At 32.3% G+C, this 15893-nt stretch overlaps 2 protein-coding genes across 5 annotated transcripts; both read right to left on the bottom strand.

Moving 5' to 3' along the window:
- Window positions 1–172: 172 nt before the first annotated feature.
- LOC126851287 (adipokinetic hormone/corazonin-related peptide receptor variant I) lies at window positions 173–9366 on the bottom strand. 4 transcript variants are annotated; one of them, XM_050595053.1, is made up of 10 exons: window positions 6867–7795; window positions 6454–6783; window positions 5356–5623; window positions 5064–5212; window positions 4739–4844; window positions 4437–4644; window positions 4046–4169; window positions 3612–3744; window positions 2847–3009; window positions 173–2539 (listed from the first exon to the last, which is right to left on the bottom strand). In XM_050595053.1, the coding sequence occupies exons 3-10, from the start codon at window positions 5596–5598 to the stop codon at window positions 2427–2429; spliced, it is 1239 nt and encodes a 412-aa protein (XP_050451010.1). In that variant the 5' UTR covers window positions 5599–5623; window positions 6454–6783; window positions 6867–7795; the 3' UTR covers window positions 173–2426. The 4 variants fall into 4 exon arrangements, with proteins under 4 accessions (XP_050451010.1, XP_050451008.1, XP_050451009.1 ...); XM_050595051.1 differs by lacking the exons at window positions 6454–6783; window positions 6867–7795 and adding an exon at window positions 8440–9366; XM_050595052.1 differs by having other exon boundaries at window positions 6538–7795.
- A 3024-nt stretch (window positions 9367–12390) lies between these two features.
- LOC126851283 (protein AATF) lies at window positions 12391–15890 on the bottom strand. The gene is made up of 2 exons (XM_050595047.1): window positions 15486–15890; window positions 12391–15374 (listed from the first exon to the last, which is right to left on the bottom strand). Exons 1-2 carry the CDS (start codon window positions 15680–15682, stop codon window positions 14069–14071), a joined length of 1503 nt encoding a protein of 500 aa, XP_050451004.1. The 5' UTR covers window positions 15683–15890; the 3' UTR covers window positions 12391–14068.
- Window positions 15891–15893: the final 3 nt, after the last annotated feature.

Genomic DNA, 15893 nt, shown 5'->3' with positions numbered 1-15893 from the left:
AGAGAAAATTTGCTTGATATAAAATCAGTTTTAGGAATAAAAGATAAAGATTGATAGAGAGGTAAATAATTAAAAAATTAAATAAAAATTAATAAATAAAGATTTTTAGGCGTGGATTAAGTTTATGATAAAATCACGCGATTGGGATAGCAGTTATGGATAAAGAATTGAATTTCTTTCTTTTTTTAAAGATTTTATTCTTTAAATGTTTATTTAATAAATTACTCTTGTATGAAAAATTAAATACATTTAATTGTACGATAGATCATTCATGTATAATGGTTAGGGAAACGGATAATAGAGTAAGCAATATTATTGCCCGCATGATCTGTCTGAATGATTAGTCCTGATGTCACTAATACATTACTCCTGTGACGATATTGTATGCACACGCCTACAAGGTTGTTTTTCTTTTTTATACGATATGAAATAGTCATAGCGAAAAGGCGCGCCGAGAGTCACAAATAGACACAACCGGCACCAATATAAATTAATCTCTTCCTTCTACGGTGACATGAGTAAACTTCTCGGCGGAATCAATTAATATCGAGAATATATTAGCATATTACTTCGGAGCATATTAATCTTAATAAAACTGTCGCCAATGCTGTCGTCACATTGTGCTAATATATATTGCTAATATATATTGTTTTTTTTTTTTTTTTTAAGGAAATAAGCTATTCTCCATGGAATATTTCGATGGAAGTTTACTTTATCCCTTCGATGCGGTGGACCTTGCAACAGGTATATTACAATGTCGCTCCTGTGCCAGTTACGCTTGTGTGGGAAGTGGTCCCACCTACACATCCACACTAGTTTCAAATCGTAGACATGCTGCATAGCGAAGCCTAGTTTCCTCTAACAGCGTACACGGTGTCTTTGAAAAATAGAAGAAAGATTTATCCGAAACTCGATTATACTAATTTTACAATCGAGCGCGATCTCTCGGAAATAATGACATTACTAATTTGAGAAAATTGATAAAATAAAAATAGATCGCATAATATATACCTAGAATGTCTCTAAAATAAAATACGCAACTTTCGCAAACTCTCCGTGACTTAATTAAAAGTAAATTTCTATACGAATTCTTTTCAAATCGCGTTCACTTCTTGCCGGATCGATAATATTTTTAATATAAACATAGATTAATTTTGTACATTCGTAAAATTTCACGTCACTGGCATAAGCACATATGTCTCTCTCCCGATTTCTCTCGCCGATTATAACGTGGCGAAATGCTTCGTTCCTACATTTCGATACGTTATGCCGCGTATCTCGTTCACGTCGTACACGTTCCGTTGCAAACACGCGGAACGAAAGGGATCGCTTCGACCCAGAGTCATTTCATCCTCGTCATTAACTACATTCTAGCCGTGTCGGATGCCGACCGAGACTTTGCGGAGTCCATTCTGAATTGTGTGATCAATTCTTCGTTCTTAATTAAGCGGCATTACGGATATAATGTGCGCCCTGAACTTGATATATGTAACACAGGCTCGTCACATATATCGCATCAGACCCGGCACGGAGTCACGCAGATTTAAGTCAATTGAGACTACAATGAGCTGGCATTGATGTGTTCGATTCTGAGAAAAAAAAAAGTGCTTACAATGATTACTTTACGAATCGAAATACATTATTACGTTGTCGCGTTATTACATCACGCTATCCAAATACGCGGGATGAATAGTCCTTACGCACTTTACGTGTCACATGTATTAATATTTTATTTCATTTTTTTTGTACAGAAATAATATTATAAAAATTAAAAAAAAATCAATTTTGCAGGCTTATATTTAAGGCTCTTAAGTGGCGAGAAAAATGTGCGTAACACGCGAACACAAAACGCAAAATACAAAGATGGATTTTCTTCGTATTTTTTTTCTCCATTAGAAAAATACGAAACTATAAACGCGAAATTATTAGCAGTGCTGTAAATAGCTCACGCAACTTGTTTGTACAATCTTGCATCGCAAAATTATAAAAAAGACACATATCACGAAGCTTGTACTGACTTATTAAACACTACTTATATCGTAATAATATCGTAATTATATCGTATAAAAATCACTCGGTCACTTATTCTATAAAACTTAACTAACATCGAAATAAATATATCTAGAAATGGATGAGTATAATATGTAGTTCACTGAGGAAAATTCGTTCGCTTGTACATTGCATCAAGGATCCATCGAGCGTAACTCGATCGCGATCGTTTTTTATTATTTTTTTTGTTGTAGTCTAATCTTATTATATATATATATATCTAAAAATATATAAATAGAAGACTTTTTTAACGGTTCTATGTACACGACGCTATATAGAATTTGCATCGCGTATGGACGGTGAAGATGTGTCGTTCGAATCGCAACTCACGATCGCAATTCATGATTGTTCCTTTTCATAGAAAGATTCACATTCTTCTAGACACATCTGTTTGATCTGGCAAACGTCGCGTTCATCATCAATCGAGGAGCTTGACGGACAGAGACAGCGGCGTGAGCCTGGTCTCGATGGTGGCTGCACGCATCGGCGTCTAAAAATTAGAGAGCGAAGATTTTCGTAAGAAAAAGAGGTTTAAAAATCTTCGAAATATCTAATCGACATTTTGGACACAGAAATCACGTGTCTTTGCGTCATTCTTTATACTTGCGATAATAATCCTTTTTTTATTTGTTTTCATAAAAGAGCAATGTAAATATTGTTAATGTGTTAGATGAAGCAATTAATGTTTTTTGTTAAATATTTTTGTAAATATTTTTGTGTTAGATGAAGCAATTTTTTTTCACTTGTAAATTTTAATAACAAGGATAAAATGGTAAAATAAGGACGCACATAATTACCACGATCATGCGACGAGCGTCTGTTATATGAAGTCGAGGGATTAAAGAGAATCGGTAAGGCAATTACGAAAATGGTGAAAATGGAATCTTTGGCGTATGCGACTACTGGAAGTTCCATAGTTGTGTTGATGGGCCTTAGAAGGGGATGGGATTGAAGCTTTGCCTGAAAGTACAAGTACATAACAGGCAGCTTGAATATATTAGTAGGATAGAGAAATAAATGTGTTAAATTATACGTTTTAATATGTTTGATATGTTTGTTTTAATTGCTAATAGAAAATTGAGTAATGTTTTTTAAAAAATATTTTCTCTTTGCAATTATAATAGTGCAAACTTACTCTTGCAATTGTAAGACGAAATTACGTGTTACACATTATGCGTTAACAATACATAGGCGCAAATAATCGTGTTAACAAAATGATTATATGAATTCGTCCTCGAATTGATGAATTCGTATCGAGTTCTATTTCACGCCTGAACTGACTATAATTTTATTCGAGTAATTTTGTTATGTATGTATAATGAATATCTAAAAACTTATTACGCAGAACTTTGTCTCTCTTTCTATCTCTCTCTCTCTCTCTCTTTTCTTCTCGACTACATAGTTTGAATTTATAAAAATCTTGTCGCATATTAGAATATTTAAATTACAATAGAAAGCAAAGGCTAATAAAATTATAGTAATAATTATAAAAAAAAACATTTGAAAAGAAATTTTACTAAAATTAATATCATTCTTTCAAGTTTCAGGTAATAAATACTTACTTTGTTTCTCTGACGTATATTGAAAATACCGTAGATGATGGGATTCATGCTGGAATTGGTGGACGCGAAGAAGAAAAGGGCTCTCTGAATGCGTTCGTCGACTTTCTCAGCTGACGGCCGATCGAACCAGTACCTATTTACGTACAAGAATAATAATCGTGCAAATAAACAGCACAAAATTTCTCAAGTAAGTGGTTTAAAATCTAAAACATTATTATTATTATTATTATTTTCTTTTAATAGAGTTGAATTTATATAAGTCTATCTGTGACCGTGAACGTTGATTGCGTTGAAAGTCAATATTTTTTGCATAATCGATTCGATTAATTTTGCTGATTTTGCGGAATGTGTCATTATTATTGCAAATATAATTTCGAGTTAGCGAGGAAAGAAAAGAGGGTCCTGTAAAAATTGAAAAATAAATTGTCACTCACCAAACGCTCATCACGTAATAAGGACTCCAGCACATAATAAATACGGCAATAATGGTTATCGTCATTTTTAAAGTGCGTACCCGCGCTCGACTTAGAAAACCGCTCGAGGAACGACGTATTTTATCTGCGAAAGAATGTCCATGTTGATTAATCGCTTTATTTTGTTGCCGAGCATTAAATGACATGACACTCTAGAGAACTTTACGAATAAGAGACATAGATATAATGCAACATTATGTGTATACATGTGTGTGTGTGTGTGTGTGTGTGTGTGTGTGTGTGTGTGTGTGTGTGTGTGATTGAGAGTGTATTCGCGTGTAAAATGTGTTTTTGAATAATTCTCGTATATGTTTTCGAATAATTCTCGTGCGATAAATCATATCGATTGTACCTTCGCTCTTCTCTTTGGACCTGCGGCAGATCTCCATGAAAATACTGCTATAAGTGTAGAATATTACGATAAGTGGGAACCAATACATTATCAACATGCCGAATAAAGTATAGGAAATTTCGTGCATGTGTGACGGGAAGAAATTGAAAGTTATGCATTGGGTGTAACAGGTGTAATTCGGATGCGTCTCGAGATGAAACACCAACATCTGCGAAGAACAGAGAACACTATGCGTTTAAATTTGTCAGGATAATGAAATAAGATGGTGTGATCTCGTGGCGATTATGTGCTAATTAACGCACCTGCGGCAAGGAGCACAGCACGGAACCAATCCACGCGAACATCAGCATTATTTTCCCCCTCCTGTAAACGTCCAGTATTTGGAGAGGCCGCATTACAGCGTAATATCTGTAATGTTGTATTAAACGGGTGAAGATATATTCTGAATACGATTGTAAGATTTTAAACACACTATAGATCGAATGTATATATAATTATTATTATGTATCATTTATTCGAATATATCAAGATATTTAACAAAATAAATATAAAAAAAAGAGAAATTTATTTCGTTCGCGTCTCATATAAAATGATCGCGATTTATCGAGATTGTTATTACGCGCTGACCTGTCTATACTTATGCAAACTATTACAAAGGATGAAAGGTATAGGCCGAACATCCTAAAGAAAGCCATTATACGACACATCGCGTCTCCGGCTTCCCACGATACTGTTATCGACCATCCGATTTCAAGCGGCATCATTAAAAATGTCACCTAGATAATAATTAAATTCGATAAAATTTCACATCGATTCATCGAATTTCAATCATCGCGCTTTTATTTATCGCAGCGATATAATTATTTATCACAAGTTAATTGCGCGTTTGAGTACGCATTAATTATGTTTGAATACTTACAAGGAGATCGGCGATCGCCAAGTGCATTATGAGGGTGTTTATTCGAGACTTGGATTTTCGCTTCTTTATTATAGTCATTATCAGCACGCTAATGTTCCCGGCGGCCGATATTATCATTAGGATACTGTAAGTGACTATCGTCACGAGGTGACCGTCGTTGAAACGCATTTCGCTCGGCAATTCCGTCGTGTCATTGCACTTGAAGCTCTCCTCATTGTCGGTTTCGCTTAACTGTATCTCCATATCGTGAATGAACTTATTACTTCATCTGCAACCATCGCGTTAAATTTTATGAAAACGAGTATTTTTTTTGCAATGGGACTATTTCTTCGCTCCAACTATATAGAATTAATTAAATGCTCTTTTTATTTTTGCCTAAAATTTAAAAAAATGCTAAAAGAAATCTTGAAGAAAGTACATCCGATCACACGCGTGACGCGAATTCATGCGAGTACGACCTCACGTTCGTACTTTTCAGCTTGGATAATTTGGGAAAGAGTAGATCGAGACAATGCGTCTCGTATGTTCGCGAGGCATTCCAGTGGAACGTGCGACAATTCGTAGAGAGATACGTCGTCAAGTATTCGCCAGCCTATGATTTATTCGTGATAAGTGTCTCGGTCTCTAAATGTTCAAAGCAGTCACGTTCAAAGGGTTGCATTACGCTGACATGAGATACAACATCCGATTCAATTTGATGCGACAAATATTTGATAAATGGTTTATTTGTAATTAACAATCTTTAAACATAGTCGTCACGTTCAAAGAGTTTATGTTACAGTTAAATATGGCTCTTGATTCAATTAAATGCGTGAACAATTATATATTATAAATACATAATTAAAATAAAAAAAAAATAGAAAAATCTATACATTCTTGTTTTTCAAATAAATTGCCATTTTTTGATTGTTGGAAACTCGGAAAAATGTAATTCGTTACAAAAATCTTTTGTTTTTTTAATTTTGACGTATGTGTTGATTTTCTTATAAAATACTTAGCGTGAAGAAAATGTCTAAAGAAACAAAATATATATAATAGAAAGATTCGAATATCATAATATCTTGCAAAGTGAGTTTAATTTTTTTTTTTTTATCTTACAGAATAAAATAAATTGTCTTCTTTGATGGAATCGCCTTTAAGTTGTTGTTTAAAATAAGAGAAAACACTGCAGATGAACCGTACAGAGTGCAGAATGGTATATTTTGAGATAATCTCCGTCAATGGAGAGAGATCCGTTCGTAATCGCCTCGTCTCTGCCAACTATTGATGAACAACCAACCCTCGTCGTGTGGGGTGCGATACTGATTCGGCTTACTTTCCGCCGACCTAGCGAAGCATGTTCAGCGCAGGTCCGAGCATATTGTAGGAGATATTGAGGCTCGAATTAGTTGGCAACCTTTTTTTTTAACTGTGGTGGGTTACGACGAACTGTTCGGAGAGATGACCACAATTTGAACAGCTGTTTTTTGTCAAGTGAAATGCAAAGAAGAGAACAGCAACGAGAGACTTACGAAAAATATCCTTGCTAATGTATCTCACGCAATATTACACGCGCTACTGTGCGAAGATCTTAATATTAAAAAATATCAACGCAGATTGCGTTCAAAGTATCAAATCCGCTTGTCATATCATACGTTAAACATGCGCCAGAGACACGGAACTTCGGCCCCGAAGCGCAAAGTGCATCATTGGGAGAACACGTTAAGATATCATATTAATGAGCTATTTTTCTTCAATTATCTTCATTCCATCGATACTATTTTTCGGGCTTTGAGCGATATAGATATTTTTTGGCAGCATTAATTTATCAACGCTATATTGCGGATAATTGGAATTACGGATAAAAGGATGGTTGCAAAACATTATTAAGCGTAATATCATTTTTCATTCATTTTTCTGGACAGCAACAAACACAGAAGTTTGTATTATGGAACGTGCGATAATTGCGGAAGAAATTACTAAGAATCGAATAATTTAAAATGCAGAATGTCTTCTGTATATGTATAAAAGGTTCGATAAGAAATTTCAACATATATGACAGGGAAAAATAATCTTCTTCAACGGGCGTCAATAAATGTCGCGATGCTTATCTAGGTTCTCGTTATTTTCACAATATAATGCAGACGAATGCGCAGACAAAGTCGATACGACGCTGACTTGTCTCGTTTCGGTCAAATAACGTTTACGCTATTATTTCACTAAAAAAAAACAAAATGTCATGTTTTCACCCAAAAACACACTTAGATTAGATTAAAAATTTGAAAGCCTTACTTGAACACGAAATTACGTGATAATAATTCAAAACCGCAAATTATAGTTTAATACATAATAAATTCATGACAAAAGCAAAAAAATATATATTAATTTGTACAGGATTCTTTTATATGACGTAATACGTGTTCACAGAATATGGTTTTATTGAATAAAGTTGTTAATATAGTTCAATTAAGAATCCTCCCTCGCTTGTCCTTGCGTATCGACATATCGATAATGCAATTTGTCGAAGAATATAACTTGATTAGTGTTCTACGAATTTAGGATGAAATGACGTGCACAAAAAAAACATATATATATATATATATATATATATATATATATATATATATATATATATTGAAATTAGAAATATATTTACTTCTTGTAAAAAATAAAAAATTTAAAAGAGTAGATACAAGATTAATTTTTCTAAATCTTGAAATTAGAATTGAATATATATGTGTGTGTGTGTGTGTGTGCGCGCGCGCGCGTGTGCGTGTGCGTGTGTGTAAATAACTCGCTGTTACTTATTTCCACAAATAGTGAGTAACTCTGATATGATAAAACGTCGATACCAACGACATCGATGGAGTATCTTTGACGAGGGGATGATGCGAGATAACTCTCTTTATATAATATAAATACGATTTATGGCCGTTTGATTCAACTATCTTCAGAAATGTTTCTAACTTTTACTTTTAACAAAAAGAAAAAAAATTTTTCTAAAAAATGTCCTCATTTTCTGTTTACTGAAGATAATTATAAGTTAACGAATTGTAAAAAAGTCGAAAGAGAAGTTGCACGTGCATAAATCGTAGATTTACTTACTCGATGCGTAAGATGCGTAGTCCGAATCTCGATGTTTGAAGAACACTTATTCTTGATATAATTTAATTCTTGATATTTTCCAAGTATTATAGATTATAAATTACAATATTATCTCTGCTACGATTTTGAACAATTAGAACGAGAAGTGGGTCGGGTCGTTCACAGTTTAAGATCAATCAACACGCGCTCTAGGCGCGACCCAGTTCTGAATGGATCGTGAAGAAGAAAAGGACTGCGTGCTTTACGCGTGAGAGCGTGAACTTTCGTCACTTAAATGTTTTCGCGAATAATCCTTGCGCGCGTCACTTAATGAGTGATTTCCTGGGCCGATCACAAATTATCTCCACATGTATATCCTCAATCCATATTCTCATTGCGTATGCTGACACATATCGCTCGACAAAACATTGAGAAAAAAAAATCTCGTATCGCGGCGAGACACAAAAAAAGCGAACTTATCTATCGTTCACCTTCTACGCCGAAACGTCGCGCGTGTTAACAGTTTTGCAAGATGCAAAAGGGAGACGCGATCTACACGTGATCAGTAATGGAATTCGGTGCTGCGTGCGTATAATTAAGCGTCCGATGAACGACGAGGGACTGCGGATTCCGCAGGACGTTTGCGATTTATCCGCCAACGCAGACACTCGGACCGGCGTCAAGGGTCAAGTGTCAAATCGCTGCTGATAGAACTAACGTGTCGGAGACAGTGCCGTCGATCGAGCACACATCCGGAGTGTGAGTGGAAACTTATGACGAAAGCCGAAATAAATACCAATGAATTGCAAGCGACAATAGTCTTGGATGTCTATGTGAAGGGACGAAAATATCCGCTGATGTATATTATTATAATACAATCGAAAAATTGATTCTCTATCACTATCATTTTTTAAAGATGGCGCGAAGAGAAAAAATAGAATCTCTCATATATTATACTGAATATTGATTTGAGTTTTTTATTACATATCAAAAAACATAAAATTTGTATTATAAAATTATTGTACATAAAAATATACTATTAAATTTGTGCTTAAATATTATATAAAATCTTATGCAATCCTACAAAAATATTATATAAAGACTAAAGACATATATATATTTTATTTGCAAAAAGTAATTTGTCTCTTTTTCTTTTATTTCTGTATTAATCGTCATGAAAACGCTAGAGTTTATATTTAAGTAATCATTTAAGAGAAACAGTGATATCTTGTTAAGAACAATAATTCATACTATATATTTTTTATTCTACTTGGTAATTGCAACGTTTCTTATAAAGAGTAACGAATTTCTTAAAATCAATTTTGTTTGCAACAATAAATATCATATCAATGATAATAGAGTCCGAATAAAATACTGCATGCGAATATATATCTTACCGTGATTCCGAAATTAATCCTATGTTCACATAAAGAATCGAGATTTTTCCTTAAGAGTGCTAAAGAATGCATTGCATGGACGCTGGCGATTTTATTTGCTTAATCACCAATTAAATTTATTTAATAGCTTCATTTTCATTTATATATCAATTCTATTATATATATAGCATTACAAATTGCCATTTTTTTGCATATTTCTCTTTCTTATATTTTTCTTTCTATGTTAGCACTGAGATATAAATAATTGTATTACGTTAAAAAATTGTATTATGTATATATATGAATAGATTCCATATATGGATTTTTTTCTCCTTACACATTTATTAATTGTACAGGGATTATATGTGAAAATTGTGTAATAAATTGTAAGAACAATTAATATTTAGATAATAATTTTCACTATACTATAATATATTATAATAAATGAGAAAATAAAATAAAATAGAAGTTTTTAAAATTAAAAATTTGAAGTTTTCATTTGTATTACCTTCCTTGCCTATATCATGTTCCTTATATCTCAGAATTTAAATTTGTGTAAATATATCAGCAAGAGGTGGCAACCAAAAGTTGACCTTACAGGGAGAGTTTTTTAGCGGGTGCGAGTCCCGCATATCCCACCGGACCGGCCGGTGGGAATGCATAATGCATTTTTCTCTTCCTTCGCGAAACAAAAAAAAAAAAAAAATCTAATATCTCTGCGGATTTTTAAGCTTAAAATTTTTGTGCTTCTTAAAATTTCACTTTATGTCACCTCTTTGCTGATTATGTTCTCCTGATACTTTTGCGAATTTTAAAGCTTTAAATTCTCGCGCTAAAATTTGAATTTGTGCCACCTCTTTGCTAATTATGTTCTCCTAATATGCCACCTCTTTGCTGATCATGTTCTCCTGATACTTTTGCGAATTTTAAAGCTTTAAATTCTCGCGCTAAAATTTGAATTTGTGCCACCTCTTTGCTAATTATGTTCTCCTAATATGCCACCTCTTTGCTGATCATGTTCTCCTGATACTTTTGCGAATTTTAAAGCTTTAAATTCTCGCGCTAAAATTTGAATTTGTGCCACCTCTTTGCTAATTATGTTCTCCTAATATGCCACCTCTTTGCTGATCATGTTCTCCTGATACTTTTGCGGATTTTGAAGCTTCAAATTTTCGCGCTTTTGAAAATTTGAATTTGTGCCACCTCTTTGCTAATTATGTTCTCCTAATATGCCACCTCTTTGCTGATCATGTTCTCCTGATACTTTTGCGGATTTTGAAGCTTCAAATTTTCGCGCTTTTTAAAATTTGAATTTGTGCCACCTCTTTGCTGATTATGTTCTCCTGATACATTACCTCTTTGCTGATCATGTTCTCCTGATACTTTTGCGGATTTCAAATATTTAATTTTTCGCGTTTCTTGAAACTTTGGTTTGTTCCACTTCTTTGCTGATTATGTTCTTTTGATACATTACCTCTTTGCTGATCATGTTCTCCTGATACTTTTGCGGGTTTCGAATATTTAATTTTTAGCGTTTCTTGAAACTTTGGTTTGTTCCACTTCTTTGCTTATATTATATATTATATACTATGATATTTTCCTGATACTTAATTTACAAGAAATGCAGTTTCAATCATTTTAAAAACGAAAAATCGGCAAAAATGTATCAGGAAAATATAATTAAAAAAGAGATATGGGAATGGATGTATGGGTATGTTTAATGAGAATGCATTTTGTATTATTAAATGTAGTTTTTATTTATTTTTAAAAATTACAAAATATATTACATAATTACGTTATACATAATTATTTTCCATTTTGCAATAAAATAAAATAATTTAGAAACAAGAATAGCGCTAAAAAGTCTAGAAAGTATATTAATTTATCAAGTATTACAATATATGTAAAATAGAGATATTCTTGTTTCATAATGTACATTGAATACTAATTAGAAATTATTCTCAAATACTAAAAATACATGAGCAAGTCAAATATAAACCGGAATTTTTTCCAAAACGTTTTATTCGAATAAAATAGAAAAAATGGTTCATATTTGGCTTACCGACGTAATTTTATATGCATTTGTGAGTAAAAGTGGATCGATCGCTTTCGCTGATATATTGCATTTTGTATACACTCATGCACGCAGTTATTTTTATTATTATACAATAATATAAATACAAATATTTTATTATGCATATACATATGTCGGATATCGCATACATATCGGATAACGCAAACGCTTTCGCTGATATACATTTTATATATACGCACATACAATCATTTTTATTATACAATAGTACGCATGGCATATTATTATGTATATACATATATCGGATAACGCAATCGCTTTCGCTGTTACACTATATTTTATATATACGCATACAATCATTTTTATTATACAATAATACGCACGTGTTTTATTATATATATATATATATATATATATATATATATATATATATATTTATTATACATATGTCGGATATCGCATACATATCGAATAACGCAAACGCTTTCGCTGATATACATTTTATATATACGCACATACAATCATTTTTATTATACAATAGTACGCATGGTATATTATGTATATACATATATCGGATAACGCAATCGTTTTCGCTGTTACACTATATTTTATATATATGCGTACAATCATTTTTATTATACAATAATACGCACGTGTTTTATTATATATATATATATATATATATATATATATATATATATATATATATCGGATATTGGACGCAAATCTTTTCACTATTAACTACATTTTGTAAGTCGATGATTTCTTTTTTTACTCGATGAACAAATCTCATCGTTTTAATTATCATCGATAAAAATTTATATTATATAAACGAATATAAATATAATATAAACAGAGGGTGTCTGGTTTTTAGTTTTTATGAAAAGGAGATGAATCAATTATATATAATAAGAAATTAATTATAGATAATAAAATTACTTTTAATCATATATAATAAAATTTAATCAGATTGTAATCGGTAGACGCAAAAGCAAATTCATTGAAGTCAAACATCGTTTGCAAAGATCTGCAGCTAATATTTATGATATGTTTCAAATTCAATATGCATGAAAACTTCAAGAAATATCTCATTGATACGATGGCACTTCATTGTAGGACCAATAAATAATTATTTAAAAGTCGAATTCGATATTATAGATAATAGCGCGCTCTTTACATAAGATACGCATACATTATATACAAAACACATTTACGAACAAAGATATCATTTTACGTAAGTACTGCAATCGTTAATAATATATCATTGTTGAGGCAATTACCATAATTGTAGTATAATTATAAACATATATATATAGATATCACATATATATAGATATTTGGAATTTGCATTAATAAGATTCCGTAATAAATATTTTCGTATATACGTAATTTTATTTTAAAATCTAATTAATTTAAACGCGGAAATCTTTTACGAGACATTCGAATGACGGGAGTAATAATATACTTTTCGGAGCAATCTTTGTCCCCAATCACTTCGATATCATTGCGACATAAATATGTACATATTTATGCTACATATAACAAAGTAGAATAAGGTCATAAGTTTAAATGATAGAATTGAGCCAATTAATAAAAAAAAAACTGTAAGATAATCGTAGTCTTTTGCAACTTAATAACGTGCGTAAATGTATAAAAATATATAAAATATGCATATTTTAAAAATAAATATTTTGTATCATAATAAAACATATCTCTAATAATTTTTGTGTTCGATAATATAAATTTATATAAAAATGTTGGGATATATACATGTGTGTGTATGTGCATAATAAATATATGTATATCAAAAATTGAGCTTTCTCTTTCTTGTTCTAATTTTATTAATTGCAATTAAGATTTCCTACTGATTAAATCAGCAAATTAGATATTAATAAAGCGGAAATCGAGATTCATCATAAGAAAATTAATTGAAGAGAATCAACATATAATCTGTATATAATTTATTAATATGTGCATAATAAAATAACCTAATATATTATATTAATGATTCAAAACATTAATATTATTTATAGAAATAATAGTACTCAGATTTGTTTAAAAAGTATAAAAATATCATCGATGATAAAAAAAATGTATTTTTGTATGAAAGAATATTAATTAAATTAATCCGATTCATGGAACAGATGGATTGAGAAATTTATGTGTCAATCTATACATTCATATATCAATTTTTATATATTACAAAGTTAAAATTATGTGACTATAATTTAGACTTCCATAACTACTGCTTTATTTGTTCATCCGTCGGTTTTATTTTACCGAATAATGAATTATACAATTCATTTTTCGCATTATCTGTCCATGTATCGTATACTGTGATGGGCGCCATAAAATTCACTAATTTATTGTGAACATTGTATCGCACTTTCCGACCCTTCGTCGCGCGAGTATCGATTTTCATCTTCATCTTTTTACGCATGTTTTGCAATTGGATCCACTGTTTGCTGAGTTGTACAGGATCCGTCACGTCCGATGATTTATATTCTATCAGGTCCCTCAACAGTTGATGATAGAAATCATCATCATCATAAATTTCCGCATCGTATTCCTGAATTCTTCTACCATCGTTATCTTCAGTCAACAAAGATTTACCGACGATGTTATACTCGGAACGTTTCAGCTGAGTTTTCTTCCGTAACTTGCTTATGTCACTCATGGCAAATTCAATTTGTTTAAGCGTAGTCTGACCTAAGCTTTTACTCGAACCTGTAGCAATCCGCGTCTTGTCGTTCCACTTCTTTATAACAGAATCTCTATATTCTTTATAAGAATCATGATTTTCTTGTAAAACTTTTTCGTAATCATTGTATTTGAGACGTTTTCGGGGTATTTCTTCGGGCTGTCCTTCAGCCGTTTCCGCGTTTTCGTCAATAGATGATTCCTTTTCATTTTCTAATGCATCCTCAGTGTCAGAAGGTATTTCTTCATCCATTGGATCATTTGCGTTTGTATTCTCAGCTTTTCTCTTCTTGGAACTAGTACATAGATTTTTCGTTTCAGAATATTGTTTTAATAAAAGATCTCTCAGTTGTAACATGTTATCTAAAGTCAGTACCAGTTTGGTTTTAGTCTCATTGGTCTTCTTCACAAAGTCTGTATCTGACCGAAATTTCTTATGTATATCATATTGTGGCATTTGATTACTAGTTATAAGACATTTTTGCAGCTTTATTCGCATCTCCAACAAATTTTCCCAAAATTTAAGTTGATTTCTGATGCAATTGCCTTTCTCTACTTCTGCCCTAACATTTGTTTCAGATATGGTTTTGATAGTAGAGTCTCTTTGTTTAGAAAGTGAATTATCTATATCATAATCATCCTGCTCTTCTGCATCAGACATACTCTCATCATCTTGAGACTCCTGCTGCGAATCTTCTTCATCGCTGTAAGATTCATTCTTGCTTTGTTCCGATGTACTTCCTATCTCTTCATCTTTCACATATTCCTCAGAGTTTTCGCTCTCATTTTCACTGATATCATCCTCATCGCTATATACATCTTTTCTTGAGACCTTTTTACCAGCATACCTATTTTAACAACAAATCAATAGTGTGAATAGATCATATGTTTCATGGATCAAAATTTCTCGTTTATAGATACTAATCTTGTACACAGATACAAATATAAAATATCTTTACCTCTTATCTACTTTGTCCAAGGTATCAACATTTTGTCTGCGAATTTTTGATTGCCGTAACTCGTCCTCCGAGACATCATTCTCATCGTAATATTCCACAACTTTCGCCTTCGTTTCCTCCGGTTCTTCATCCGAGCCAAAATCCGGCTTTGCTGTAATCAAGGTATTTATTTTGTCAGCTAAACTCTTTCTAGCCATTTTTTTCCTATATCACGAGACGATTTCTTCCAACACGTGTACAAGTAAACATAACCTTCCACGCAAAGATGCTAGAGAATACGCTCGCGCTGGCGCTAGAAGCTTAGAGGCTGGAGGGGATACGCTGTACGCACACGCACATGCCACTGCCACTCCGTGTGTATGTTTCCCCCTGATTTCCCCCACGCGTGCTATTGCATTTGTCAATTGT

This window comes from Cataglyphis hispanica, chromosome 8 (assembly GCF_021464435.1).
Source record: "Cataglyphis hispanica isolate Lineage 1 chromosome 8, ULB_Chis1_1.0, whole genome shotgun sequence".
Taxonomy (NCBI): domain Eukaryota; kingdom Metazoa; phylum Arthropoda; class Insecta; order Hymenoptera; family Formicidae; genus Cataglyphis; species Cataglyphis hispanica.
This window is presented reverse-complemented; position numbering and strand designations above follow the sequence as displayed.